This window comes from Vombatus ursinus, unplaced genomic scaffold (assembly GCF_900497805.2).
Source record: "Vombatus ursinus unplaced genomic scaffold, bare-nosed wombat genome assembly UNPS02014817.1, whole genome shotgun sequence".
Classification (NCBI taxonomy): Eukaryota; Metazoa; Chordata; class Mammalia; order Diprotodontia; family Vombatidae; genus Vombatus; species Vombatus ursinus.
In genome coordinates, this window is record NW_020954595.1 from 1,862,647 (window position 1) to 1,885,297 (window position 22,651).

The 22,651-nt window shown below is 44.9% G+C and overlaps 2 protein-coding genes across 12 annotated transcripts in view; one reads left to right on the forward strand and one right to left on the reverse strand.

The window, feature by feature from the left end:
* TASOR (transcription activation suppressor) overlaps window positions 1-3,988 on the forward strand; it is a 71,516-nt gene extending 67,528 nt beyond the window's left edge. For 5 of the 6 annotated variants that reach the window (XM_027835834.1, XM_027835835.1, XM_027835833.1 and 2 more), the window contains 3 exons: window positions 1,857-2,035; window positions 2,157-2,321; window positions 3,248-3,988. In XM_027835834.1, the coding sequence (XP_027691635.1) occupies window positions 1,857-2,035; window positions 2,157-2,321; window positions 3,248-3,792 (889 nt within the window). In that variant the 3' untranslated portion in view covers window positions 3,793-3,988. Of the gene's footprint in view, window positions 1-1,856; window positions 2,036-2,156; window positions 2,322-2,963 lie in introns of all 6 variants that reach the window. The other variant, XM_027835837.1, reaches the window with a different exon arrangement.
* A 649-nt stretch (window positions 3,989-4,637) lies between these two features.
* CCDC66 (coiled-coil domain containing 66) overlaps window positions 4,638-22,651 on the reverse strand; it is a 53,575-nt gene continuing 35,561 nt past the window's right edge. For 3 of the 6 annotated variants that reach the window (XM_027835842.1, XM_027835839.1, XM_027835845.1), the window contains 8 exons: window positions 22,427-22,588; window positions 13,484-13,628; window positions 12,662-12,766; window positions 10,750-11,246; window positions 10,242-10,277; window positions 7,979-8,171; window positions 7,239-7,363; window positions 4,638-5,689 (listed from right to left, as the gene is read on the reverse strand). In XM_027835842.1, the coding sequence (XP_027691643.1) occupies window positions 5,606-5,689; window positions 7,239-7,363; window positions 7,979-8,171; window positions 10,242-10,277; window positions 10,750-11,246; window positions 12,662-12,766; window positions 13,484-13,628; window positions 22,427-22,588 (1,347 nt within the window). In that variant the 3' untranslated portion in view covers window positions 4,638-5,605. Of the gene's footprint in view, window positions 5,690-7,238; window positions 7,364-7,978; window positions 8,172-10,241; window positions 10,278-10,749; window positions 11,247-12,661; window positions 12,767-13,483; window positions 13,629-22,426; window positions 22,589-22,651 lie in introns of those variants that run through there. The other 3 variants (XM_027835840.1, XM_027835843.1, XM_027835844.1) reach the window with 3 other exon arrangements.

Sequence of the window (22,651 nt, forward strand, 5' to 3'; positions counted from 1 at the left end):
GCCAAAAGACAGGGAGAGATTGAAGGTCAGGGAAAGGGTAGGGATGACAGCAGGGAGCGATCTGTTGGAGGGTCACTTAAACAGGTAAAAGGGCTGCCCTTGGTCAGAAGTGAGGCAACTTCATCATGAGAGACAAGAATGAAGGAGAGAGGGGCAGTGGCACCCGAGGGAGGGGAGATGAGGAGGAGCTCACAACAAATGGGCCCAATTTTTTCTCTAAAGTATGGAGCAAAGTGAAGCCAAGAGAGTGGTTGAAGGGGGAGCCATAGGAGCTTTGAGGAAGAATGAGAAGGTTAGGAAGAGCATGGTGTCAAGGCAGGAAAAGTAGGATTGCCTAGCAGCAGCAAGGGTGCAGTGGACCTGGTCAGAATGGTCGTGTGATTTTCTGTACCTCTGCCCAGTAGCCTGTGTGAGAGCTAAGGCAGTGAGTAGATGGTGGGAGTGATCCAAGGCTGAGGCTTGGCAGGGCATGGCTGGTAAAATAAGGGGTTAGGGATTCAAGAGAAGAGGATAGTGTAGAGTCAGATTGGTTTGCCAAGGAGTCAAGATGGGGAGAAGAAAGAGTGCTTGTCATAGGGATCCCCATGGCCTTGAAGAGAACTAAGGGATCAGTGTGGATGTAGAGTAGGGGTATGTAAGGGAAGGCAGAGGGACAGGTGGAAAGCCAATCGATGATGGCTGGAAAAGGGGATTTCAGAATTCTTGAACCTTTGTAGGTAAAAGGGCAAGATTGAGGTTCTGACCATCTCTGTGTGGCTGAGGTGGGTGGAGAAGCAGGTCACAGGGAGTCAGCGACTCCCTAAGTGCTCCAGTTTCACATTAGCTGGGCATGTCAAGCCCTTGCTCCCCTGCCCGCTGCTCCCCTATCCAGACTAATTCCATCCCCCTCCCCACTGTAATTCACTTTCTCCGCCAACTAAACACTGCTGTGCCAGCCGGGCCAAGGCTCGGCCATGCTAGTCGCTGTCTCCTCTGTCTGGAGCACGTGCCCTCCTTCCTCCTTGGCGTCTTAGGATCTTGGACTGCCTTTAAAGCTCACTTCAGACAGCTTACAAGGTTTTAATTTCTTATTTCTCTGGTTGTTAATATAAATATTTTCTTCCTCTTGAAATGACTCTTCCTGTCTTTATTGTCATCCATCCTTCCACCCACCCCAGAACAATGTAAGCTCCATGAGAAGAGTCCACTTCGGTTTTGTCCTTGTGCCTTTAGTGCCTAGCACAGTGACCTGCTGTATTTGTTGAAGCATGCGAGGAAAATAGGAGTAAATTGTATGTCCAGGTCCACGGAGGGAAAACTGTTTTCTGGTTTTAAACGTCATAATCTTTTGAAGTAGGTTAGTCAAATAATTCTTCTATGACAGATGGGAACGTGGGTGACAAGAAGTTGAGGGTTGTTTCTGGTCCTAATCCTAAATGGAAAATTTGTCGTTGAGAGGTTTGATTCCTAATTTTCTAGCCTAGGGCTCTTTTTTTTTTTTTCCTCCCCTCCGCTTTCCTTCCCTTACCCCCTCCATCTTTTCTTCCTCTTTTGCTGTACCATGCTGACTTTCAACTCAAAATAAAATGTAGAAATACTTTTTAGATCAAAGTGATGTTTTTCTTGAAATCAGTTGTTCTAATCTTTATTTTTTAAATTTAAATTAAAAAATTTAAAGCTAAACATAAGTTTATATAGTTTAATTTAGTAAGAGCATAAATATAGCTAGCTTAGTAACATAGGATTTGAAATTGGTTTGGGGTGTTTATACCACCTTGTTTATTTGAGAAAATGTCATTTTAAATCAACCTGATATAAATACTTTCATACAGAGTTTTAGAAAAGCAGATCTAGATATGCAACTTTTAATTTTACAGATTGAATGCTAAAGCTCTAAATGTGTTGACGCTTTTGAATGTCTATCAAAAAAAACATTTGGTTGAAATTCTGTCATACCACAACTGTGATTCTCAAACTCGAAATGCTCCTGAATTGGATTGTCTTATCAGACTTCAGGCTCAGAATATACAGCAACGACATGTTGTCTTTTTAACAGGTAAAAAGAAAGCTTTTAAGCTATTGTATGATTCTGGAAATATGGAGAATGAGGGTATGCTTGTGTTTTAGCTCTGATGCAGATCATTAAATTGTCTTTATTTTTCTAAAAATTTGTTTAGAAAAGAATGTCAAAATGCTTTCCAGTTATACAGATAGTGGAATAGTGGTTGCAACAGCTGAAGATTTCATGCAAAACTTTAAAAGTCTTGTGGGCTATCACAATTCAATAACAGAAGAAAAGCTTCTACATCATGGTGCTAATGAAAGTCTTGAGAGACAATCAGGTAATTTTTCAGTGAACCCCATATTATATAAGGCAGATCAAAAGAGTAATGACTCTACTTGTTTTACTTAAGATCATTAAAGTGGATATTTTGAGAAGTTTCCAGTAGTTTATCATCTAAAGTTTAACACAGAGTTTATGCCACTAAGTGGTGATAGTGAAGAGAAATTCCATTTGGTGACTTGAGTTTATTTCCTGCCTTGCCCTTTTAGTAAAAATCAGATGAAGGGGCTCTAAGGAGGAGACTGGATGGCATCATGAGGTTAACAGCCCACTGGTTGGTGTTGGCCTGGGGAGAGGAAGAGAGCCTAGTCTGTATGCTCGGTGGGCTGCTCCTTTGTCTTATGTAAAGTAGGAGGCTGGACATTGATATTTATCTCTGGGATTCTAGATTTTTTCTTAAAACTTAAAACGTGGAAAACTTCAGTTTAGTTGGCTTATCTATAGCAGTTTATTAGAGATAGTATCTCATTGGCTCAAGGCCTATTGTAAACCAAAAAGATTGTCTTTTTTCTTGGAAAGGAATGCAGTTTAGTAAAACTCTTAGTAGCCTGGCTAAATTAGACAGTAATCAAGTGATCTTAGATGTCAAATTTTATTATGTAATTGTCTTGTCAAATACTGAACTACCGTATAACTTTAGATGCTGTTTTGACATTAACCCCTTTGGAGCTGGGAGTTGGGATTTCCCAACATTAAACGTGAACACATTTCGCAGAAGCTTTTAGCATCGGAATATCTGGACATTCACACCTAAAGGTTGTGTGTGAGTGTTGGTGAGTAAGTGAACTTGTGGCGGAAGACCGAGCTCTAAGGGATTTTGGACTTGCAGCTCTGAAGCATTATATTGTGTAAGTAGTGTGTAATTTTAAAAACAAATTATGTATTTCAATAGAGTAGGACTTTGTTTTTTTTCTCTAAATGTAGCTCTTTTAGAAAGTGATGAAAAGGACGAAGAGGATATGTCTCTGGATTCAGGGGATGAAACTTCACAAATAGAAGTATGCAGCAGTTCTCATTCAGAAATATTGGAAATAGAGACCAAAGGATCACGTGGAACAGATCAAAAAGAGATTTCTCAAACTCAGTTGCAGCCATCTACTGACAGGCAGAGAAGTTTGTTAGAAAACAAGACTTGTGAACTTGGCGCAGAAGAGGGGCAGCCTGTGGTGGCGGCGGCCACGGCCGCCTCAGACAGGGAGACTAGCAAGTCCCTGGCATCGGCTCCTTTCGACGACGTTCACGGCTATCATAGTAGGCAGTTGAGCATGTCCCATCAATTCAGTCATTTTAATGTTCTCACTCATCAGACTTTTTTGGGAACACCATATACTGTTTCGACTAGTCAGACTCAAGAAAGTGGAAATTATTTTCTGTCTGCCTATAGTCAAGCCTTGGAAACAGATAAGTCTTCGTCTCCAGTTAGTTGGGATGTAAATGATTCTTCTAGGCCATATTCAAAACAGAAATAAATACAATAACTTTTTTTATAGGTTGTTGTGGACTTTTTCTGCTTCTTAAAGTGAACTAACAATTTATATTTTATTCTCTGAACAAAATGTTTGTCCTTTCTCAAATGTTTTCTTCTCTTATTTAAATCATGATGGCCTGTAACAGTTGAAGCATCTGCAAATTGAAATAAATATATATATATATATATTTTTAACACGTATTGTACTTGAATTATCTCGTGTGTGGACATTTGTACATTTGTATTTATCCTGTACTTGGGCTTCTGACTGAAGTCTCTTAATGTAAAGTTGAATGAGTGTTGGCTTTCCTTTTTTTCCTAATGTAATATCAGACTATACAAACCACTTTTTCCTAAATGATTATCAGTTATTGTATTTATTTGGTTCTAATTTTTGTACAGCATTTTTATATATAAATGTTAAGCCCAGTGTAGTTAATACACATTAGGTGAAATACTACAATTATAGATCACCTAACAGTACAGATTCATTTAAAAATGTTTTGTCTCTAGCTTTTGTTTAAAAGTCCCGAAATCTTGGAACAAGTTTAAGAGTATTTGGGATTCCTTTTTAGTTGTATTACGGAGTGTTTACTTTTCAGAACAGTTTTGTGCAAAGTGCTATAGTTTGTTAGGAAGGTGAATTTTCTTTGGTGTAGTATAGTATACATAGTAAAATCTCACCTCCCATTGGCCCTCTCCGTTCAGACTTTGATATTTTGAAAAAATAAAACTTGAATTTAAATTCATTGTAATTAGTTCTTTTAAACAGAAATGTGGATTTCTCTTTGTATTCTATTAGTAGAGATTATACATGGCCACCATGAACTAGCATAGTAACCCTCCTGTCCCTTTCTGCCCCACAAAGGTAAAAGATTTTAAAGGATTCTTAGAATACTAGTTTTGTTCAGGTCAGAGAGGCAGGAATCAGTCCTTAAACTTGCAACCTGAGATTTTGTTAATGTGAGTGATTCCTTTTATAAAAAAAAAAAAATTCCCCACTTCTGGAAAATAATCTTGCAGGTGACATAATCAGACCCAGGCCCTTTGTTTTCAGATACTCTTGGGCATGGTGGTCAAGGATCTAGAGCCATCTCTGTAACATAAGGTACCAGAGTAGATTATATATTCTGCCCTAATTTCTTAAAGAAGCACTACTTCTGCGTTTTGTTTTTTGTTGTTCATTTGTTTTTTGCTTTTCATTTCTCCCCCATAGTCCATGATCATGACTAAAAATACAAGCCAGAATTCTTTAAAGTAAATGAAAACCGGTGAATATTGTGAACATACATTGGGCTGTTTCAGTTATTAAACGGATCATAATTTATTAATTAGTGTTGTGGTCATGCAGGGGCCCTTCCTCTCCCACCAGACTTGGGGGCCAATGCCATCACCATCATGTGACCGTTAAACTTAATATGTAAAATGCATGGCTTACATAGAAAGTGTTGTGAAGTATTTTGTAATACCATGAAAACTTGAGACCATATTAAGGTAAGTGTAAATAGAATCTATCTTTTGTAAAACTTGTTTATAACTGTTTGAACTGGAGCATAAAAATAACGAGGTTTAATTGCTGAATTTTTTACAAAAACATTTGCCATTTTATTCTTTGAAAAAATATATTTACATTCTACAAAGTTTTTAATAGATCATTTTTCAATAAAGTAACCCAAACAATTTCAAGTATAGAAACATGGCTGCTGAATCAATACATTATTTTATAATTTAATGAATGTAATGCTGTTAAGCCAGTAATGAGAGCTATAATCCAACATAAACAGTTTGGCTTGATGTATTCTCACTTCTGTACATTAGAATGGAGAATCAAAATCCTCTTGACTTGAAGCTAAGGGAATGAGATGAGTTTCCAGCTCTTTCTGCTTCTGGAGAAGGCCCTGAAATCAGATTGGCCTATTAGTTCATACATCACCAATCAATCATTCTTAACTTTGAGATTTTACATTACACATTCCTATTACCTGGGTCTGGATAGCTCTGGAGCTGTTCTTAATAAAAACCAACCATTCTCAGAAATTTCTTGTTTGGACTTACTTCGTGAGGGTGCTACCGCACTTGCAAGCTGCCTCTTTTCTAGAGTGGGGTGATCTGGATCTGCTGTGCACCTGCTTTCAGACATGGCCTGGCCCTACCTTGCTCTGCCTTGGTGCTGGCCATCAGACCTCCTCACTCAGATGTTATTTCTTCTTGAAAAGGGCACTACACCTCTCTTGGTGAATTGGAGTGGGGGTGGGGGTACCTCTCTAGTGAGAGGTTCCAGATACGGGCTCTCCCCAGAAGCTCCACATGTGGACTACTGAACGTTAGATGGATGCATCATGTTCAGTAGACACATTCTGTTGCATCACCTAAAATCTTCCATTCTCTGAGAGAGCAAACTGTGAGAAAGTTACTCTTTGTAACTTCGTAACGTTTAAGGAAAAGGATCATTTCTGAGGAGTTTGCAGATTTTGAAGTGATGATACAGATGACATAAAAGCAGCGTGGGGCTGCACAAAGCAAACCATGAAAACCGAGAAGACATCATTACTGATTCACACGCAGCCTGTGTTAGAGATCTTTTGAAAATTTTTTTTAAACATACATAAGTTTTACTCAAAAGAATTTCCATGAAGAACGGCCCAATCCAGTCTGAACAAAGGTGAGTCCAGCTGTGACTCTCTCGGGTGGTTTTTCAGTCTGTGACTTCACTATGCCCAGAGAAGGGAGGGAGGGAGGGAGGGAGGGTTCGAAAGAGGAGGCCTCAGGTAGAGAGAGGCTGGTCATCCTATCTTGTGGACATGATACCATTCTCTGAAACCTGGTCAGTCATCAGCTAGAGGAGACAGACAAGGGAGTCGGACGCTCATTATTTCTCACTGGCTGGGAAGACGACTGAACAGTTAAAACCTGGGTTTGGGCAAAAACAGAACTGTAAGAATACAGGCAGAACGTGGGAAACTTTGGAAAGCTGCCCAGCATCTCACTGTTGTCTGTGTGAACTAACATTGTGCAAAGGGCTTTGGGGCTCTGGAGAACTAATGATGCATAATTTTACACTTCTCTTACCAGCTTATGTTCATCATTTTGGGGTTGTGTATAATTGTTTCTTAAAAATTATTTCAACTTTTAAAAATGTAACTTTTTAATTTAATAAAGTCATGTTTGAATTAATGTTTTAGCTGACTCATGATTCTATATTTGGGTTGGATATTAAAATACTAAATTTAACAGCACAGTTTTTCTGGAGTTTGAACCATCCTAATGGTATTTTAAAAACTACACGAGTTTCTCAAATGGGCTAAACCTGGTACTGTTATTAGTCTAAACGTCCTTTTAGTGTAATACTTAAAAAACTAATTCACCAGATAACATTAGTTAGTAAGATGGTGGCATGCAGGTTTTAGAACTGTGATGTTTGCCGTGCTTAATAAAAACCATTCATACCTGTCGCAGGTCTGATAGTCCCTTAAGGATTGCTTGTTGTCTGTCTCTGTTTTTCACCAAGTTGGGATTCAGAAGTGGATCTCTCATGTTGTCGGAGCCAATTATCTGTTCTCGGTAGTCAGAATCTAAAGTTAGAGAAAAGGAGATGAGAAGATATATCCCATAATTTCCCATGTATTCCATTTAGGTTCAGTTTTTGCATGCCTCTGCACAGCTCACCTGTGGTGGGTGGGGAAGGGAATAATAATAATAAGCATTTGTATAGCACCTAGTATGTGCCAGATACTTTGCCAAGTGTTTACAAATATCTCACTTGATCACCCTGGGAACTAGGTGCTACCATTACCTCCATTTTACAGTTGGAGAAACTGAGGCAAACAGGTTAAGGTGACTTGCCCTAGGGTCACTAAGCTACTAGTGTCTGAAGCTGTATTTGAACTCGGGCCTTCCTTGCATTCTGTCCACCTGTTCTAGCTAGCTAGGTATAAAAAGACGTGTGGGGATGGTGGGTGGGACTGAAAACAATCTGCAGTTTATAAAATCTGACTGAAGTTTTTTACTGTGAATCGGAACAGACAGGAATGTCAAAAGGATGAATCTTATTTTCTACAACTTTTCTCTGAATAATGTTTTTTAAAACTTTGTGGACCTTCCTTCTTTAGAACTCACTCTTTAATAGAAGTACTGGTTTTCCAAGGTTTCAGAATTTCACAGGGATCTTCCCAAAATGGTTTTCTTACCATTTAAATAAGGATTCTGAGGATCATAGGCCGAAGGCCTAGATGATGGTACATGTGAATCCAGACAGTAGATTTCATTGGTTCGGACATAGGGGATGAAAGGTGGTTCAGGGGCAGGTACTGTGTTGGTCTGTTTTGGTTGTGTTTGTTCTAATCGGTTCTTTACTGCTGGAACAGGAGGTGATTCAGATCTGTTTTGAAAAAAGGAATGAACTAGGTGCGGATTTTGGCCCACATAAAGCATAATATAAAACTGTCCTAAATTTGTCTTGTGTAAATTTATATCTTATCATCTCAGTTCTTTTCAAAGAAAATACTAATTCATCCATGCTGAAACAATTTTGTAATCTAATTTAACAATGATATTAAAAGGAAAGTAGGACTAAGGGCTTCCTCAAGGTTGGTGTTACTTCCCCAGGTTCTGTCCTTGTCCTATTTATTTCTTAACTCTTTCCCTTGACAGTTTTGGATTTCACCTCCAGCAATCAGTTTACATTTGTAGGTGTTCACAAGTTTACAGATCTCAAGCCCTGATCTCTCTTCCCCTCCCAAATGCTGCCCCTACACTCGACAACGAGCTTCTTTCTTCTCACTCCCATCCGTCCGTCCTCACCACTTCCTAACACCACTAGCTCTTTGCCTCTTGCCATCAAAGCCTCCACCTCCGCAGTCTCTTCCTTGGCCTGTTCCTACCGGCTGCCACAATAGTACAGGCTGTCCTTCCCATCCACCTGTACCACTTCAGTGGCCTTGTGAAAGACCCTACACGTTTCCACATTCCAATCCATTCTAAATACTGCTGGACCAAATCTTCCTCATTCACAGACTCTGTGCCCATCCCACCTTTCCAGTCAGTGCGACTTCTCTTTCTCGTCTTTTGCCTTTGAGTGCCCATGCTCACTGTGTTCCGTACCCACATTTATAGCTAAATTCATATGCTGCCTTCTGATTTCCAATCTGTGAATGTCATCGTCTTCCACTAGACTGTAAGATCAAGGGTTATTTAGCATGTCTGTATCTACGTCTGACATCTCTAATACCAGGCAAACAGGCACTCTGATGTCTGTAGAACTGAAGAAAACCAAAGTCAACTGGTTGGTTTTCCTATACGTGGGTATTAATAGCTTCCATTCACACTGTACTTTTAAAGTTTGCCAAACACTTAACATGGACTGTCTCATCTGAACCCCAGTGTCATTATGATCTGGGTATTTTAGGTTCCATTGAGTGAACTCCAGTACTGACTTGCTCACAGGCATGAACTTGCTTCATACATTCTAGCTCAACAGGACTACTTGGTAGGTCATTTGGCCTCTGCGTGAAGCCCCCCAGAGGGGGAAAACACTGTTAGTTTCCTGTTCACACCAAGATGAAAGTTGCTTCTTGGCAATGCCACCTAACCACTTCTCGGTCTGTCCAGCTTAGTCTCACAGATAAAACCCTTCCAACATCCCCAGTTAACTTGTGGCATCTGGCCATCTTGGCTTCCTTCCTTTGGCTTCTTACTAGATTATTAGTGCTCTTCCTAAAGTGTGCTGCACTTTATATAGTGGTCTGTCTGGGGCACAGTGCCATGCTGGTATCATTTCCCTAGTTGTCTTGGACACCTTCTCAATGCAGCCTAAGATGACTGAACTGTTTGGGCTACTCTGTTAACACTGAACTCACATACAGCCAGTCACTGCCAGATGGAGAGCTGTTTAGGCTGGTACTTGTGAGAATGACTTTGAATGCCTTTAAAAACTTGCCCACCATCTCTATTAAATTAAGCTTAATGGATTCTGTGCCGATCTCCCTGGATCCTGGTTTGTTTAGGCCTTGTTAGCCATCCCTTGGCTTTATTAAGTCATTGAGAACAATGGTAGAGGGGCTGTGAGAACAGAGATCAGTTTGAATTGAAATCTATACACCTTTGTCTATTGAAATTCTCTTCATTAACAATCGCAGCTAAAGCCCTTTTCAATGAGCCTTCCCTGATCGCCTCAGCTCGGCTGTTTACTGCACATCTCCCTCCGGTCAGTCTCCTCTGAAGGGAGGGACCATGTGGTTTTTCATCTTTCTATCTGCGGTGCCTTTTGCTTCCTGAATTCATTTCCTCATTTCTAAAACTGGCGCTGGGCTTGGTAACTTTAAAAGTATCTTTCAGTTCTCAGACTGTGGTTCCCCTTTCAAGTGGACAAGCCTTGCAAGCCACAACCATTCCAGGTTCTAGAAGCCTTCTCTGGTCCTTCAAAACCTGTAACGTTAGAACTGGTCAATAGCTTTGTTTGCTGGAGTTGATTTTTTTCAATTCTTCTTCCTAGAATTAAAGAAAGAAAGGCAAACCCAGAAGGTTATTACAACAACCTGGGGGTCATGGCTAAATATATCTTTCAGAGGAAGGGACTAAGTTAGGCTAAACCAGGGCTTCTTAAACTTTTTCTACTCAAGACCCGTTCAGTGCTTTATTAAACTTATTAAATTAAACTGTGTGTATTAAAATGTAAACGAGATCAGAAGTAAAAAAACTCCTTCCCCCTGTAAGCTGTCACTGACTTAACCCTTCAGGTCATTAGAAAAGCCAACATTTTGTGCTAGCTTTTTGTGGGTACTTTGATGTGCTTACTGTGAAAAACACTGTAACATTTTAAAACTAGTATCCGTGGACAAAATAGCATTGAGACAAGCCAATGAGATGATACTATTTTGATGGAATCAAGTCACATTTTAGGGAGTGACCTTGCAGAAGGTCACTTGCAGACACGTGTCTGGTGCCCTCTCTGAGCACATACCTTTTGGCCTCGGGGCCCCTTGGCTCTGGAATCGGTCTCTTCGTGGGGGGAACAGGTGCTTTCCAGGGAGATGTCTCTTGGCCCCGAGAGGCGGCCAGGAGTGTTTCTTTCCAGCAGCTGAAGCAGTTCCATCTGTCTCCTTACCTTTTTTTCTTCCCTCTGCCTCTGCAGGTGTTTAGGGTACCTTTCTGAGGCAGGGACGTACCTTTGGGCTGGCTTGTTTATATTCCAGTCAGGTCTTTTTGCACACTTCCCTTTGTGTCTTTTTTGTTTCTCAGTTCTTGCAAACTGGTCATACAGGTCCTTGTGACGGCTGTTTTCTTTCTCTAGGGGAGCTTTCTCGTCCTCAGGCAGCACCTCTTTCTTACTTTTCTTGCTGTTAAATTGTCTGTCCAATTCTACCAAAATCTCGGGAGAGAGAAGGTGTGTGAGCGTGCCCTCAGTCATGGGCTCAGCTTGTGCTTCTGCACTGGTGGCTCTTCCTGTGTGCAAATCATCTATATTAAAAAGAGATTTGGGATTACTTCTTTTGTGGTCTACCGCAAGCCCTGCCTGAGTGTCCCCGGGGGACAGGGTGCAATTCTGTAAGTTTTGTTTTCTCTGGTTCAAGATGGAGCAGAGAGCAAGATGAAGCATCCCCTGAGACAACTCACTATGGAGCTAATAAGAATATGATGTTAAAATTAGGGGCCACCCGAAAGCCAGGGGAGTAGCAAGTCACTTCTGCTTGGGAGTTGATTTCAAGACAGAAGAAGTGTTTTTTGTTTTGTTTTTAAATCTAATTTAACATAAGAAAGGGGAAAATTGGATGGGGGAAAAACGTCCTTCAATTCTGATAGTAAAGATGGGAAGGAAGCAAAGGGACAGATCCAGAATGGGCCCCTCCCCACTAACGGAGGGTGGACAGAGATGCCGAGGCTCCACAGGGAGAGAATATCTTTTAAACATTCCGTCTACTAGACTGTAAATCCCATTGGGGAAATACCACCTCTTGGGTCCTTCCGAATACTGAGCACGCGATTTAATATATGTTGAATTGAAGCAGGACTGGCCGGTTAAATAAGGAACAGATGAACACCCGAGGACACTTTCCAAAATTAGGCCCCGTTCGTGCCTTTCCAAGTGGACTCTACCACCAGAGTTAATTCAGCTTGCTCATTTGAATTTCAGCGTGCAGTGATGAAAACCGAGCTGAGCTGGCAGCAGCCCCATTCAGGGGCCTCAAGTGGGGAATCCTCAGGGCTGGAGAAGGGGTGGCTCAGCTCATATCCCAGCAGAGAGATGGGATCACAAGAAACAAATCACCTGAACTACTCACTGTCCCTCGCCTCCCACAGCCTCTAGATTCTGCCCCCACCGGGCGTAGGTCCTCATCACCTCCCGCCTGGACCGCTGCAACGGGGATGTGGGGTGGGGTGGGGTCTGCCTGCCTTCAGTCCATCCTCCTCTCAGTAAGCTCCAGGGGCTCTGTCGCCTTCAGGCTCAATACAGAATGCTCTGCTTGTCACTCAGAGCCCGTGTGCCCTCTGACCTAGTGACGTTCAGGGTCTGTCATCGCCCCCTTGCACAAGCACCTTTCCTGATGCCGCTCTCTGAAAGGGCCTCTGTGGCCTTTGTGTCCCTGGCCTGGCACACAGCAGGTAGACGGTAAACGCAGCCCGGCTGACCCTGTTATCTGCAAACCTCACTAATTTACAGCAGGGTCAAGGATAAGTAACACCCTTTTTACATATTAGGAAACTGAGGCAGGCAGGGCAAAGAGCTAGTAAGGGGCTAAGCCTGGATTCCACACCCACTCTTCTTTCAGCGGCTTCCTTTGACCCTTCATTTTTAAGCTGAGGTGAACTCCCAACTGTTTCAATTAAGAGAGTTCAGTCATTTAACAGGTAAATCCTAATTTCTGAGCGAGTACCTGTCTGCACGGCAGTATCCTTTCGAGGAGAGGCGGCGGTGTTGATTCCTTGACTGACCTTAGCGCTCACTTGGTCCAGACTCTGCTGCGCCATACCCGCCTCGCCTGGCAGGGAGAGAAGTGGGGCTCAGAACACGGGCTTACACCCAAGACAGGACGCCGACAGGGGCTCCCAGGGCAACCTGGAATTGCTCACGCTGCCACAGAGAAAGTACCAGTAAGATGGGCAGCGTGACTGGGCCACCAAGTGTCACCATCAGTATAATTCACATTTTTCTGTTTCTTTCTGATCACTTTTGCTGTAACAGGAAAAAATGTGAAACTAGTCAGGAGAAGATGAGAGTAGGAACTAGAAGGTGGCGGATCCTCACCTCTCTGTTGCTTCCTGGCCCCCCAAAGAACCTCAGTTTGCCAGGGAAGCACGTAAGAGATTCTGACCATTGTTATTCCCACTTCACAGATGAGGAAACTGAGGCACACAGAGACTTGCCCAGAGCCACAGAACTAGCAAGCTGTCGGAGGCAGGATTTGAACTCGGGTCTTCCTGACTCCAGGCCCAGTGATCTGTGCATTGTGGTGTTCCCTGGCTGCCTAAGACCCGAGTTCAGATTCTGCTTCTGACACTGACACCTGAACCCCTCTTTGCTCATCTGTAGTAACTCTGTCACGGCCACCCCAGTCCTTTCTGCCCCTCAAGGCAATGGAGTAAAATGAGAATCTTTGCCATATGTGAAGACGGCAATCGGGGCTTTCCCTCTGTTCTGGGGACGTTTCCAGCTGTGCCTGCGACTAACGACGCAGCCCCTTCCCTCCCCGCCTCACCGCCAAGATTGCGCAGCAGGTTGGAGATGTCGTGGCCTTTCTGCTCCAGCTCGCGAATGCGCTGCTCCTGCTTCAGTCTCTGTGCCAGCTCCTGGGCGTTCTGCATGCTCCGATACAGCTCGTGTGTCTTCAGAGTCATCATCTCCTATCACGAAGGGAAACGTGTAAAGGGCCCTAAGGCTCATGCCTCCTCCCTCCATCGAGATTCTAGAGAGGATTTTTTGCTTGTCATTTCAACCTCTTATTCCTTACACATGAGACACAAATAGAAAGATGCTATTTAAATACTATTTATTTACTATTCAAGTTAATTGTTAGGAACTTAAGTCAGTCCCTTTATACATCTATAATGAATTTAATAACAGGCATACCCAGTAAAAGAGGTTAGTATTTTTAATTATTAACTTCTTCAGATGTGTCTTTTTTTAATCAAATGAGGCTTTATTAAATGACATATATGAATTAAGTGAGGCTTTAATAAATGACATATTAAATGTCACATTAAAAGACACAGCAGCTTCCAATCTAGATGAGTATATGAGGTTGGTTCAACAACACGCATGTATTAACCACTTACTAGGCCCCAGAGCCTCAGTATTCCACATACAAGTATAAACAAAATGGCCTAGGATCTGCTGGGAATTAGGATTGGCCTCATGTCAGACATGGAGCTCAAGCTGAGCTGTGAAGGAAAATGGGGGTTTTAGGAGGCCGGGAAAGAAGTCTATGACAGCCTAGGCAAAGGCTTGAGGATGGAAAGTCCTATGTGAGGAAGAATGCGCAGGCTAGTTTGGCTCAACCATACATGTGTCTGAAAGGGAGTAATGTGTAATAAGCCTGGGAAGGTGGGCATCCTCAGACGTGCACCTGAGCAATGCCATTCTGGCAGTGTTTCGGAGCAGAAAGAGAGCTGAGGGGTAGGGAGGCCAACGGGGAGATGGATTACTTCAGTAATCCAGGGGAGAGGGGATGGCGCCTGAACGGTGGTGGCTGACTCAGTGAACAGAAGAGAGAGACGAGACGACGTGGAGGATGGAGATGAGCCATGGTGAGCTTGGGCTCCCTATCTGGCACCCACTACGAACTGGTTTGGTATTGGAATGCAGGAGTGACCCAGGAGGAAGAGAGATCTGTGAAGCCTTTGGAGCTGGTGAGGTCACTGAGGCAGTGCAGAGAGGGGAGAGGGCCTAGGATCGAATGGGGGGCACACCCAGAGCTAGGCAGGCTAGCCAATGATGGTGGAGGACCAGAGAAACCTAGAGAAGAGAGAGGGTAGTCACCATCGTCATGCTACAGAGATACTTGGTATGTGAGGCTAATGCTTGTGCACGCAGTAGGTTGCTTAATACACACCCGTTTCCTTCCTGCCTTCAAGTGAGATGTAGTGAGTAAAGAGGCCGGAAGCCAGATTGCAAGGGGAAATAATGTGTCAACTTTGGCTTTGAAAGGAAAGAGTGATAGTGGACGCTGGAAGGGAGGCTCGTTTTCTAAAGAATGAGAGATATTTGGGCGTGTTTGTGGGGACTCTCATCTAGGACACGGCATTCATGAGCTCTCTGGATCTGATCCAGCCCATTCTGGGGGCCCGGGGGAGCTAAGCCCCAGGGAGACAAAGGGAGGATCCATTTCCCTTCCTGGCAGGTCCAGAGCCATGCAACGCGGGCCTGGTCTGGCAGAATCTATGGTCTCCCTCGCATTTAATTTACATCGATTTTCTTTCCATTTATTCTGTACATAACTAACTGTCCTTGTTTTCTCCTCTGGGCGTGGGGTCATTTCATCCATCGTATCTGTCTGCAGAGTGCCTGGCACTGCGGTGCTAAACAAAGTACCAGGCCATTCACTGACAGACTCCAGGGAGACGAGTTAACAATAATAATGATAGATAACTTGTATACAGCATTTTTAAGTTTACCAAAGCACTTTACACTTATTCATCCACACAACAACGAAGACAGGTGCGATTATTACCCTCTTTGATATGAGGAGCCTGAGGCAGACAGAAGTTAAGTGACTGCCCAAGATCCTACAGCTATTAAACAATCATCATAATTATAGCTAACATATATATAGCACCTACTACGTGCCGGGCACTCTGCCAAGCACTTTACAATTATTTGATCCTCACAAGAAACCTGGGAGGCAGGTACTATTATGATCCCCATTTTACAGTTGAGGAAACTGAAGCAGAGAGTAGTTAAGTGACTTGCCCAGGGTCACACAGCTAGGCTTTGAGGCTGCATTTGAACTCAGGTCTTCCTGACCCCAGTGCTCTGTCCACTGGGCCACTTGGGTGCCTCACAATTTCGTAAGAGAAGAGAGGGTGCTGGTCATCAGTGTCAAATGCGACAGTTATTTTCTTCAAGTCACATAGCTCTGAGATAAACTTCCATCCTGTGACCACCTCTGGTGGTTTCAAAACAAAATAATTCTGTCTTAAAAACTTTAACAAGGGGCAGCTAGGTGGTGCAGTGGATAAAGCACCAGCCCTGAAGTCAGGAGGACCTGAGTTCAAATCCGGCCTCAGACCAAACACTCGGCACTTACTAGCTGTGTGACCCTGGGCAAGTCACTTAACCCCAACTGCCAAAAAAAAAAAAAAAACACAAAACAACAAAACAAAAAAAGACTTTAACAAAACGACTTTCCTTCGAGCCTGGCCAGTGCATGGAGAGCCTCTCCCCAGCGTGGGACGGGCCCCATGCAAGCTGCAGAGCATCATTGTTGTGGTGAAGCCGGGGTGGGTGTGAGGTCTGAGGGCTGCACCGGCAGAGCCCCCAGGTGTCTTTCAGCTCCAGATCCAGACCCAGGAGCCTGTTACGGGGTATTCTGGCGATTCCCCGTTTCGCTCTCGGCGATTTTCCAATAGCGTCGTCCTGTGATGCCTCCTCAGAGTGTGAAGTTCGAGAAGCCCAGGCCTTGTAGCCCACATGCTGCGGAAGCACAGTCCTGCCTCAGGGGCGCTGCCCACTGGGCGTCAGGGTCCCTGCGCCAGCTGCCTCCAGGAGCCAAGTGACTCTCAAAAGCCACATGGGATGGAGATTTGTGATGGTGGAGGGAGAGCCTCTATCAATGCAATCAGATGTCTTGGATAGGCCATGAGCATCCAGGAGTGCTGTGCTTGGTGGCAGAAGAGCTGAGTTCAAACCTAGCCCCCAGGAATTAGCTGTGTGACCTCGGGCAAGTCACTTGACTCCTGTTTGCCTCAGTTTCCTCCTCTGTAAAATGGGGATCATAACAGCACCTACTTCCCAGAGTTGTTGTGAGGTCCGGATGAGACACCTGCAAAGGGCTCCTGAGCACAGGGCCTGGCCCACAGGCATTACAGAGATGATTTTTCACATCTTCCTTTACCGTGACCTTGTCAGGCCACACCCAAGCACCGCTGTCCACAGGACACTCCAAAGTAGGGCCTTCCCACAGGGAGCTGCAATGCACCTCTGTGCAACGTTGCATCGAGCGCCTTGCTATCCTCTGAGGGCAAAGCCAAGCCAGCCTAAGTTCACATGAGAACTCTGTGCCTGCTGTGTGTGCCAGATGCCGGGAAACCACAAAGAAAGAGCTTAGAGTGCAATGAAGGTGACAAGCACCTACAGAGCTACCAAACAGCCCACGTATTCCAAAGTGGCTAAACACAGGGTAGTTTGGGGGATTTAAGCAGAACGTGGTGCCTGGGCCGTGTCTTAAAGAGAGAAACTCGATGAGGCAGAGGTAAGAAGGGAGCCTGCTCCAGGCATGGGGAACAGCCAATGCAAAGGTGTGGAGATGGGAGATGGGACATTCTGTGGATAAAGCAGAGCTTTACTATGCACTGAGTGCGTGAATATAATGTCCAGTAAGACTGGAAAAATGGGGTGCAGCCAAGTTGTGCAGCCCTTTAGGCCCCAGGGACAAGAGGAAGCCACGGGGGCTGGCTGAAGAGGGAAGCCAGGTCCACACGTGGGTCATGGTGTGAGATGTGCTGGACAGATGAGAAAGTCCCCTGCCTCGGCACCTTCTGGATCCATCCTCATTACCCGCCCCTCCTCCCACCTTCTGCACGTGCCTTTTCAAGATGGAATTGGCTGAAGGGAAAGCCGGCTCTTCGCCTTTCCTCTTTGGACATTCACACTCTCCTCCTCCGATGCTTCCCAATGGCCTCCAGGTAATCTTTCTACCATTTTCAAAGAGTTTGGCACCTGGCTCAGTGTCCTCCTGCCCAGCCCAAACTCTGACCTCTGGGGACTCAGACATCAAGGTCCCCTGAGCAACAAGCAATCGTCTCAGGTGCTCGGCACTACGCAAAATTCTGGAGAGAAAAAGAACACGACAGTTCACACCGAAGGAAAGGCCTGAGCTGGGCCTCCAGACCGGGGGACGTGAGACAAAGTGCTACGGAACTCCTCCTGTGTCCCCCGTCTTCCCTGCCCACTGCTCCCCCAGCACAGAACCTTGATTCCAACTCTCCCAGGAAAACAGAGGCCCTGTCTGCCCCCTGCCCCCTCTCCTCTCCTTTGCTCCAGTCTGATGACTCTGCTCTCGCTTTTCAAGGCCAGCCCCTCTGGCTCTCATCTGTCGTCTCCTGGATCCTCAGCAGCCTCGTCGCCTTCCTTTCCTTTGCCATCTCTAGTCAGCCCAATCCCCGCTTCCCCCGCTTTCCTCCCTTTCATAGCCGACACCCTGGTCTGCCCCAGCACCTCCGTTTCCTCTGCCATCTCTCGCTTCTCTGCCGTGTTGCTCCTGGTGCTGGGGCTGGTCCAACCCGTGTGACTTGGTTTACTTGGGGATCAGCTTTCTGCAGATCCTGATGCCGCTGCCAGACCCACGGAATCCCTTCTGGTATTGTCCTATCTGGTTCTTCCCTCCACGGGTCAGTCCTGACCACCGTCCACGGGGACCCCAGCTGCTTTGCTGTCTCTGTGCACAGCCGCCAGCTGGGTTCCTGTCCGCTTCCTTTTTGCCTGTACTGACGGGGCCTCCTCAGCTTTTCGGTTTCCTCATCTCTAACCCTCTTCAGGCTGCTGCCAAGCTGAACTTCCAAAAAAAGATCTCACTGCATCACTCACCTGCTTAAAAATAATCACCGGTTCTCCCCTGCTTCCAGAATGAAAGACAGCATCGTCTGCCAGGCAGCCTGCATCATGTTCTTCCCGTCTTGCTCGGCTTACTTCATATTACTCTCCTTTATCCATTTCCAGTCAAACTGACCCAAATGCCTCTCCAGTAAACCGCATCTTATCTCCTGCTTCCCAGACTGCAAGTGCACGCCTTCCTTCTTTCTGCTTCTCCCAGGGATCAGCTCTGGTGCTGCCTCCTACAGAATGACCCCTCTCGATCCCTTCGAGAGCTCTGTACCCGCCCTGTGGACAGGGTGTAACCTTCCCAGGGCGGAGGCTGCTCCGATTTGGTTTTGGAATCCCCAGTGTCCTGCATATAGGAACGTTTGCTGGGCTGAACTGAGGACTTCCCTACAGAGCTCCCTCAGTCAATGCACATCCTTCTTTTCTTCATGATTATTTGTGCATGTACCATCAGAAGCTCATTGTGGAGGGCATCCCCTTTGCGGTAGCAGTCAAGAAAGGCCTCATTCCTCAAAAGATACGTGGTCCAAGGAAACGAACAAACCATCGTCGAAAGAAGACTGACAAACCATGAATAACCTTACAAGAGAGTACTCCAAGTCGCTAATGGGAAGAGAAGTGCCAAATAAAAACTCTTGGGTTTCACCCCAAACCCAGTAAACTGGCACAGAGGACAAAGACGAGGAGAGGCACGCTGATGCATTGTTGGTGGAGTGTGAATGAAGACAACTCTCTGGAAAGCAACTGGAATGATTTAAGTGGCTAAAACATTCACATCTTTGACCCAGAGAGTCTACTGTTCAGCATTTAACCCAAGGACAGAAAGAAACCCTCCAGAGACACTTAAATGTCGACAGCAACACTTTCTGTGAGGCAAAGAACTGAAAACAAAGTAGACATCAATCCACTGGAGAAGAACTAAACCAAGAACTAAACCAATGGAGTGCGGAGAAGCGTGGGAAGATTTAGCTGAGCTGACGCAAGGTGAAGGTGGCAGAGCCAAAAGACAGTACTCACTCACAGTGGCTCCAACGATCTAAACACAAGGAACCATCACAACAATTATAAATGAATGTTGTAAAATCAGAAAAGACAAGCCTGGGCCCAAAAAAGAGGGATGAGAAGACAACCTCCCCACAGACACTCAACCATGAAAAGAATGCTGCATTTCTCTTTTAATGCGCTACTTTTGCTGACATTTTCCCTCTACTTCTTTTTGAAAAGATTCTGTTTTAAGGAATGACTTTCTGGGAAAGGGAGGGTTACAGGGGGAAATCTAGGAGATGTAAAAGCAAATGATAACACCTACTTCTTCAAAAGCATCTTAAGCCAAGGTGTCTTGCCATCCTACCAACTCCTTGTTACCCACTTCAGAAAATCTGGGGGAGGGAGGGCAGCACAAGCCACGCCCACTGCTGCCCTCCATATCTAGCATGATCTGAGTATCCAGGGGCATGGGAAACCATGACTTTTACTTCTAAACCTCCCTGTCTGTCTGCTGTACAGGCCAATACAGCTGTTCTGCTTTTAGGAGTGACAGCGCCAGTGAAAGTCTCCCCCATTCTGATGCTTGCCTGGTCCCACACATGCTCCCCGAATTCATCATCTGTTTCCTGCTGGTTTTCACGGTCCACGACATACGCTCTGGCCACACTATCATTTCCATGGATACTCTGGTTCAAAAACAGACATGAGGTAATAGATAAGATGGCCAGGGCTACAGCTATCTAACTATTCCATCACACTTTTTAGTGAAAGGCACATACCCTTTCATTCCCATATTCTGGTCGTACTCTAAGACACCAATTGGGCTGTATTCATTTCTCTTGTTCTGATTTCTAGTTTGTTTTTGTATTCGCATGCTTTATATTTGTGGATAGAGAGCTGAGGCTGTGAACATCAGGACTGTCCCGCCTTCTTGGATGTTATTATAAATCACCTGCTTCCTACACATCTGTCTTCTCCTGGGTCGTAGCTGACACTCTAGGTAGTGGCTTAGTGGTGAAATAAGATTTTTTCCTTTCGATTCCAATTCAAAGCTCTCTTCAGGTGTGCAGGTTGAGCTCTGAGAGCCTGTCTTTCTTAATCTATAAAATTGGAACCGACCTCAAAGATCCTCCCTACTTGCAGGCAAATATACTCTGGTTATTGTTAGCTGTGCTCCATTCCTGGCTAAGGGCCTGTCATTCCTGTTTTTTAAGCTCTGATTTGAAATTCAAATTCTATTCTCTATCTTCTGAATGAGCTGTTCACTTCCTGTCTGTAGCCTCATTTTCCCTCTAAGGCCCTTATCTTCAGCTAGCAGTAGCTAAGGATTATGAAGTCCGGAGCAAAGATGCTGGAGTCCTGAGAGGCCCAAGTGGTACTTTAAAACTCACTGCTCCTGACTGAAGCTGGAGATTCAGAAGAGAACAGCAGGTTAACAAGATGGCATCTGAAAACGAGGTTTGTATTTCTGGCCCACAGCTTAATATACGATACAAAGTCCAGGTTTCCTCTTGGAGGTGGAGCCCAACTAACAAGGCAAATACAAATACATGTGGTGTCTTCAGAATCTGTTCGGGAAGGCTTTAAACCAAGAAAGCAAAGAGTGCTGTAACTACATCTGCCAAACCTGAGGCCACACAAAGCAAAAGGAAGAAGAAAGGATGCGTAATGACTTTTCTTTGTAAATCCAGTGCTTAGCACACAGCCTGGCCCACAGTAAGTGCTTAACAAACGTATGCTGACATGACTTGACAATTTGCAAAACATGATTATCTAAGAAGAGAGTTCGCAATAAAGTCTTTAGAGGCCTAAATACAAAGGATGCTGATCCCCACCTGTACAGACAACAAAAAAGGATTTTAAAAAACTACTGAGGGAAGGGACAGTGAGCCCCTACGGGTCCTCTACAGTAACAGACTCGAGCCTACAGTAAGTAAGGAGACAAGTCACCAAGGCAGGACAAAGGATGACCGAGGGGACTGAGAAGGGCAGCGTGTTTGTTAGGCCACCTTCGGTGATTCTGCAAAGATCTTGGACAGGAGGGGTGCCGCCACGCCTCTTAAATTTTTGAAACTATTGAAGTAACACAACAGAAGAAATCAATACTGACTGCTCCAGAAAATCTTGTTATAATGTCTAGGGGTGGCCTAATAATTGGAGCTGGGTTCTAAAGGAGCCACTCGCCTTCTCACCTGACCATGCTGCAGCTTGTTATCACCTTGTAAAGTCAGAGCAACTTTGGTCTGGAAGGAATGAGGGGTGAGTCGAGGAAGAAACCTTGGCGGAAGGCAAGGGCAGGCCTCCTGGAATTCCCCAGGAGACAGGGCTCTGTGTTTTGGGTGAGTGGGAGGAAGAGCGGAGAACTCTACAGGCCTCGGCAATTCTAGATTTGGGGCACGGATTCCTTTTACTATCTTAATATTGACAGACAGTCATTTACTTATTTTGGCTGTAAGAGACCCAACAGGCGTTTAAAGAACGCTTGTTGATGTAATAACTAGTGCTCCGTTTTAAAAGCTAGCACAGACAACTACCTGAAAATCTTGACGCCTATGAGCAAATGTAACCTTCCTCTTTTTAAATGTTCTCATTGTAACCTCACCATAAACTCTCACAGTTATAATTAGTACGGCAGAAATAATTCCAGGCTAAACCAGAGTCCGCCTTTCTGCCACACAATGGCGCGATCACTGATGTTCTGATGAATCATGGGATAACCGTCTTTCTTTGATGGTTCGACTGGACTTTCCCACTGGAGATGGATGCAAAGCCTCGGCTGTCTTTACCCTAACACAACTGTATTTTCTACAAGGCAGCAGTCTGGTCGCTGTTTTCGGGCTTAAGGGTTTCCCTTCAGCTTTCTCCTTTTGTGAGTAAAGCTGGGGTCCTCACTCACCTCCTTGCGCCTCTGCTGCAGCGCGTCTTCCTCAAACCGCCTCTGCATCTGCTCTCGCTCCCAGGCCAGGCGGCGCTCTTCCTCCTCGTCCTCTTGCCTCCTCTGCTGCTCCTCTAGCTGCTTCTTCCTTCGCTTCTCCTCCACCTGGGCAGTGATGGCCTTCTAGCCATGAAAAAAGACACAGGCAAGGGTTGAGGGTCTAAGCCGGTGGTGTCCAGGTCAAAG